The 7,344-nt window shown below is 34.5% G+C and overlaps 1 protein-coding gene across 1 annotated transcript; it reads right to left on the bottom strand.

The window, feature by feature from the left end:
* LOC108329948 (phospho-2-dehydro-3-deoxyheptonate aldolase 1, chloroplastic) lies at positions 1-4,039 on the bottom strand. The gene is made up of 5 exons (XM_017564348.2): positions 3,418-4,039; positions 3,034-3,311; positions 1,527-1,803; positions 1,136-1,381; positions 1-567 (listed from the first exon to the last, which is right to left on the bottom strand). Exons 1-5 carry the CDS (start codon positions 4,036-4,038, stop codon positions 304-306), a joined length of 1,686 nt encoding a protein of 561 aa, XP_017419837.2. The 5' UTR covers position 4,039; the 3' UTR covers positions 1-303.
* Between the last annotated feature and the right edge of the window lie 3,305 nt (positions 4,040-7,344).

Genomic DNA, 7,344 nt, shown 5'->3' with positions numbered 1-7,344 from the left:
TAGGAAGTAAGCTTGATATATATGAAGAGTACACACCTAAATATTTTACAATACAAAAGTGTGTCATTGTATCATTTCATTCCCTATTGTATCATTGTCATTCCCTCGTATCTGAATGGTAATGTTTAGGGATAGTTTTTTGATACACGCTTATTGATGTCTCTTATTTCTGAGTCCTTGAGACCACATATACCTATTATATATCTCCTTTAGTCTCCTAGATATATATTCTGACAACTTTTGTTGGTCCATATAATAGAATTTAAGGAAAAAGGTACAAAGCCAGTTTGTAGGCACTGAATCCTACAGAGAAAAGATGCTGCCGCGATCCGATCCGATCCTACGCTTGCGGAGGCGTTCAGAAATTATGAAAGCAAGCTCAAGAGATTGCGAAGCATTAAGCCTGGGATCACAGTGTGTGTGGTAACGTGAACCCAGATCATCAAAGGTAACAGTTCTCGACCCTCCAATGCACTCAGTCACATTCTGACCCGTCATCTCTAGATGAACCCCACCTGGGTGGCTTCCTTCCTGTTCATGCACGTCGAAGAATGCTTTCACCTCCGCCTGTTCAATTAAGTCAAATTGTACACATAATCAGCTATCAACTATCAAGGTTGGTACTGATATATGATATATGTTGCTTTCTCTAACTTGGTTTTCAATGGTTAGAGACCAAAATTGAGGCAATCAGACATCAAGGTTGGCAGTCTCATGATGTTGCTTTCTCTGAAGTTGGTAAGATTTAAATTTCAAAACCAGTCAAGGTTGGTTCAATTGCCCATTGAAAAAACAATAACCTTACGATTAACCTTCAGGTTTGGTAGCCAACCTCTGAACTAGTTCAGATGTCAAATTTAGCAATTGTCACTACGATGCATTAAAGTAACTGCAAATAAGTCTACATCGATCACAAACACTGATGCTAATTGTTTCCCAATCTTCTTTATAAAGCCTTTCAGATGATCAGATGTAAGTCTAAAAAAACATCATGACTTACGTAGTGAATAATTTATGCTTACTAAAAAGGCTATAACTAACATGATTCTAAACCAAGCATATCTACGTTTCTAATAGCACCCGAAAGCTTTCTCATGCAAGATAACCAAACAAATTATAGAGGCAAGACTATTACCCTGATTGCATCAAAGGGGCGAGTTTTGAGTCCACACGGAGCCTTTATGGTGTTTCCATGCATAGGATCACTGACCCAAGTTACGGTATGTCCAGCTCTGCGTACTGCCCTGATCAGATGTGGAAGCTTGACCCTCATATTTTCAGCTCCCATCCTCGTGATCACAGTTATTCTTCCGGGTTTGTTTTGGGGGTTCAAAATGTTGATCAGTCTAACAAGCTCATTTGGATCCATCTTATCACTTACCTGCCACACGATGCCATGTTATTTCATCAATCATTAAACTATCTAACTTGAACGAAGCAAATCAAGAGAGTTAAGAGTAAATCTACGTCAAAATAGCAATAGAATGAAAAGGGTTTGCATGCATTTAAAAGAAATATGTCAAAACCTTGATTCCGAGAGGATTGGCAACTCCTCTTAGAAACTCAACATGAGCACCGTCCAGCTGCCTAGTCCGTTCCCCAACCCAAAGCATATGCGCGGAGCAGTCATAGTAGAGACCAGAAGTTGAATCCAACCTGGTGAGTGATTGTTCATATGGCAATAACAGACATTCATGTGAAGTCCAGAACTCAGTTGTTTTCATTATAGGATGCTCCACCGTGAGGCCTGCAGCAGCCATGAAACCAAGGGCCTCATCCACTCGGTGTGCAAAGTCTAGGTACCTGCCATGCCAACGAAACATATTTACTTTACCTAAAACTACAAGGGTTAAGAAAACAGCTAAATCATGGTTTTGGGACTAGTTCTTATCGGTAGTTCGTATTATCAAAAAGTAACGACGGTCAATATATAACTAAAATGATATATTAAATAGGACAATAATATTTTCCCACCCAAAATAAATTAATTAGTACGGTTTAAGGATGAAGATGTTTATTATATATATATATATATATATATATATATATATATATATATATATATATATATATATTATCATTTTGTCTATTTTGACCTTTATCTTTATATTTATTTATTTTTTTCATCTCCAAAGTCAAAATATTAAGGCTTTTTAAAAATACATTATTTGAAAAAATAATAATTATAACAAGAGGTAATTAATACTATTATTTTTTTAAAATAAAATAAATATTATTAATACCAATAATTTTATCATAATAAAATTAATAATATTTTTAATATTAATTTTATTATTATAGTTACTGTTAATTAATTAAAGTTAACATACATTTTAAAAGTTATAATATTTTGACTCTACACAATTTTAAAGTTAAATAAATAAAGAGTAAAGAAAACAATAAAAGAAAAGGGCAGGAACTAAACGTTTGTGATTTAACAACTTTTCTCTTTTTAACCCTTTAGAAAAAGACCTTCCAATATATAGTCAGCTTAAAACTTGAATGTAACAGTAACACAAAAATTTAATAATATTTAATAAATTTATCACATTATTTAAATACTTTATAAGGCATGACAATAATGTACCATGATTTTTTTACTAAAAGAAAAGGAAAAGCAATGATGTCAAACGTTTAATTCATCTGTATCTTAGACCAAATGAAATTGTCTACATTTAAAGAGTATTCTAAAATATAGCTTATATATATTTAAATGGTATTAATAAAGTACAATTAATTAAAAAAATGAACATTTAAAAAATAATAAACTCGTAATTAATTTTTTTTAAAATTAAAAGCTCGCAAAATTTGTAGTCTGTACAGAAAACACAAACACAAACCTCCTGTGTTTGAGTTTAAGGAAAGTGAAGACGTACTTTGAAACAAGAAAGGGAAAGGAAAAGGTGGTAGGGTGTGTTTGGTATTTGGTAGCGTAGATACAATAAAAATGGAAAGAACAAGACAAGTGATAAAAAAACGTAAACAGCACCGATGGAAGAAAAAGAAAAAGTGGTTTTTGGTGGTGGGACGCACCTGTCTCCTTGTTCGCTGTGCTCTGTGAAGTCCAAATTCCATTGACCAACCCTTTGCATAGCGGCGTAGCCTCCAGTGGCGAATGCCCTGAGAAGATTCAGAGTGGCAGCGGATTGACTATACGCTCTAATCATCCTTTCAGGATCTGGAATTCTGGCTTTCTCTTCGAACGCATCTCCATTCACGTTATCGCCTCTGTAACTGGGGAGTTTCACTCCGTTCTTCTCCTCCAACTGCTCCGATCTCGGTTTCGCGAACTGACCCGCCATACGTCCCACCTACACGAACATTCCAAGACAACCTCATTATTATATATCATCATTTTGTATTTTATTTGAAGCGTCTTGAGAAACAAACGAGAGAGTGGAGGTGGTGTGATGGTACCTTAATAACGGGCATCTGGCCACCGAACATCATAACCACACTCATCTGGAGGAGGATTCTGAAGGTGTCGCGGATGTTGTTGGCATTAAACTCCTTGAAGCTTTCGGCGCAGTCTCCGCCCTGTAGTAGGAACGCGTTCCCCGCGGCGGCGGCGGCGAGGCGCTCCTCAAGGTTGCGAGCCTCTCCGGCGAAGACGATGGGAGGGAACGCTTCCAGGCTCTTGAGCACCGCCCGGAGGTTCTCTTGGTTCGGGTATTCCGGGAGCTGGAGAGCCTTTTTGGACTTCCAGCTGTCCACGGCCCACTTGGCCTCGTGCCTCGGTTGCTGCTGTTTGCCGTCGGTTACTACATTGACGGAGTTGTCGGCTGCTTGAACGGATTGGATGGGCCTAGGTTTGGGCCTGGACCCTCGAACGGAGTAGCATTGGGTGGTGGATGAAGGCAAGATAGGGTGGGTTGGAAGAATGGATTTGGTTTGAAAGAGAGAGTTGGAAGCGGCGGTAGCCATTGTTGTTGCGTGTGTAGGATCTCTCACGGTGACAGATAGAGACACGCAGTGGATCTTGTCCGCAGACCTAGAGAGAAAAAGAGATGGTGATGGTTTTCTCAGGTATACTACCATAAGAGGAACAGAGCTTTTATAAAGGAGAGAGGGGTTGTTGGGAAAGGGTATTTTCGTCCCAAATTGGGTAGGGGTATTATGGGGAGGGAGTGGAAATAGAGAGTCCTAGTTAGGCAACTGGTAAGTCAAATTTGCGGCTTCCATGGTTTTGGATTCGATGTATCTTGGCAGTTAATTAATTAATTAATTAATTAAACATAGTCGATACTTAGGAAGTGTTTAATCCGTAAAACACTTTATTTTATATTAATGTCAAAGAATTTTACCTTTGGATTTCATTTTGTGAGAAAATTGGAAATAAAATGTGTTTTAAGACTAAAATTTTTTGTTCCTTTTTATTTATTTAATTTCATATTTTCGTTATTCTTAACATTTGATAAATAGTGTTTTGATAAAAAAATATATCTAGATGATGTTTAAGTGAGAAAATTACTATATTTAAAAAAAAATAGATGCAAGATTTGCACGAAATTAATTTATCTTAAAAGAACATAAAATATAAAGTATTTACATGATGGTCTATTAATTTGCTTTCTTTTTTACATACATCTAATAGGAGTCCTGTTCTTATAAAAGTAATATAGAAAGACAATGTTGGTTTAATACTTATGGTTATAACAATTTTTAACAATACAATCAGAGTATTGTCAAACAATAATATTTTCTTCTTTCAAGATTCAATTTATCTTCAATTGTATATAATTTGAAATAAGTATTGACGTGTGTGTGTGCGCGCTAAATGTAATAATATAAATAAAAATATATCTAAAAGTTTGATATTATGAAAGAATATATTTAGGTGTAACATTTTGTCGCGTTAGTTATATTCAATATTAGGATAAACATTATAACGTATTCCTAATAAAAATTATAACATATACCTAATATGATTATTATTTACCATAACTTCATATTAGAAGGAGGAGACATGTTATCACCAATTGGAAGGAAGTAATAAATAATACCTTTTGTACTACTCATAATAAATGGAGGAAACGAGTTAGATTACATTTATCTCTTGTGAAAGTCTCAAAATCTTCAGTCACAGGTTAAACTCTCACATAAGTTTTACTGTGACATTATATGTGATTTGTCTGATCATATGTTTTATTATCAAAATGTTAGCATCGTACGTATAAATCTCTAAAAAAGAAGCAACTAATTGTAATTTAATATAAAATTGAAAAGTTTTGTGGACATAAGATTTTAAATCCATGGAGAAGAAATAACTAATAGTGTTATATGACGATTGATCTAGATAAACGAAAGTGAATTAGTTAGAGTTTGGTTTTTTTGGTTTAATATTCACAAAATTCTCCATCTTTTGTTCAAAATTATAAATCATCTTCTTTATTATTATTTTTTCTCTTTATTGGATTCTTAATTTGAAAAAATTATCCAATTTAGTCTTTGTTGTTAAATGGGCTAAAATGAGTTAAACAGATGTATTCTTTGATGTATGAATTGAATCTTCTCTTTTTGTTGAAGACATGGAGGTTTTGTTAATCTTGATTTTTCTTCTTTGACACTATTGATGTTGGTTCTTCGTCTTCTACGATATTGTTGATCTTAGTTCTTGTTCTTCCTCATCTTGGTTGGTGTTTTTGTTCGACATTCTTCATCTTGATTATTGTTCAACGTTCTAGTTGGAGTAGTTGAAGTATGTCGGTGGGTCATTCATTTTCATCTTCCACATGTAATGGGTGACAGATGTAATGGGTGACAGATGCAAAACCTTAGTCTCTATTGTCGTGGTGGTGGAGGATCGAGGTGTTTGGGTGTATTATCCATGTACTATTGTGGAGAAAAATCAATTTTGAGATTACAAAAAACTACTAAGAATAGAAGGAAACAATTTTGGAGATGTCCTAAATACAAGGTAAAATACATGAAAGTTATGGTATTTGTGTTATTGTTTTTAAAGAAGTCATGGTTGGACTACTGAATCATTATCGTTGTTGTTATTTTTTACAAGGTGGAAGTGAACATGTTGGTTGTAATTATTTTAGATGGTGCACTGAAGATAGAATCGAGGAAAGGGATAGCACTGCGAAGTGCGAAGGAAGGGATGACACTTTCGTGAAGACTTAAGAAAGGGATGATGATACGAAGATTATAAGTAATTTGGAGAAATTTGTTTAGATTCTTCAAAAATGGATTAAGGTGTTCATAGTGTTGGAACAATCGGTACCGTTATAGAGTCGCGCAGCGGAATAAAATATTTTGAAAGCGTGTTACGGTCACAAATCAAGTTTCGATGGTCCGTTTTAGAAAAACAATTTTCTTAGAGAAAATTTATCAAACAGTTGATGTGCATAAAACAATAAAAAGAGTAGGGAGTAGAAAAATTGATACACTGGATTTTTATCCTGGTTCGATTCAAAAGAATCTACGTCCAGTTGTTAATCACTATAAAAAGTGATTAACGTTTTCACTAAAATCAGTTTCACCAATTACAATAAGAGTGAATAAAAAAAAACAGAGAGATAAAACCTTCCTTCGACGAACGAACCGGAAGATGACCACCTTGCCAACTCGAAGAGAACCGCTCCGACTATCGACACACGAAACGCGAGCTTCTCCTATTCACGAGACCAGGCAAAGCACTTGAACTAGCTTTTTAGAACTTCCTCAGACAAACTGTATTCTCAAAAAGCTCAGTGTTCTTCTTAGAGTTTTGGAAGAACCTTATATAGCTCACTATTCTGAATTCGCAAAGATGAATTATAACTGCCACAGATAATCGATTATCAAAAGTGATAATCGATTATTAAAGTCCGTTACAGGGTTTTCAAAATGTAATAATCGATTATATGATGTGATAATCGATTATTCCTGTATGACTCTGTGATAATCGATTATTGTCATTCCATAATAGATTATTGCAGTTAAAAATGCAAGTTTACAAAGTTTACAAGAATTTCCTACTACATTTAATTTCTACAAATTGCTTTTAACTAATTCTAATATCTTCTTCAACTAAAACTTCTTGCAGCATCATCAAAACAAATTTCTTCAAGATTTACCAATACTCCTTATTGGTAACAATCTCCCCCTTTTTGATGATGATCACAAATTCAATTTGTTAAAAGCATTTCTAATTTCCTGCACAGATTCCATACTTACAAACATGTTAGTAATAATTGCACTACTAAAATTAGAAGTTTTCTCCCCCTTTTTGATCATAAGCAAAAAGTAAAAAAGTGGAAAAACTCCCCCTCAAATTTTTCTCCCCCTCAACAAAAGAATTGATGCATTTCAAAACAGAAATAAAATTGAAATTTCATAACATGAAAGAACAGAATT

The sequence above is a fragment of the Vigna angularis genome, chromosome 4, assembly GCF_016808095.1.
Source record: "Vigna angularis cultivar LongXiaoDou No.4 chromosome 4, ASM1680809v1, whole genome shotgun sequence".
Classification (NCBI taxonomy): Eukaryota; Viridiplantae; Streptophyta; class Magnoliopsida; order Fabales; family Fabaceae; genus Vigna; species Vigna angularis.
The sequence above is the reverse complement of the archived record's forward strand: the minus strand, read 5'-3'. Positions and strand labels throughout refer to the sequence as shown.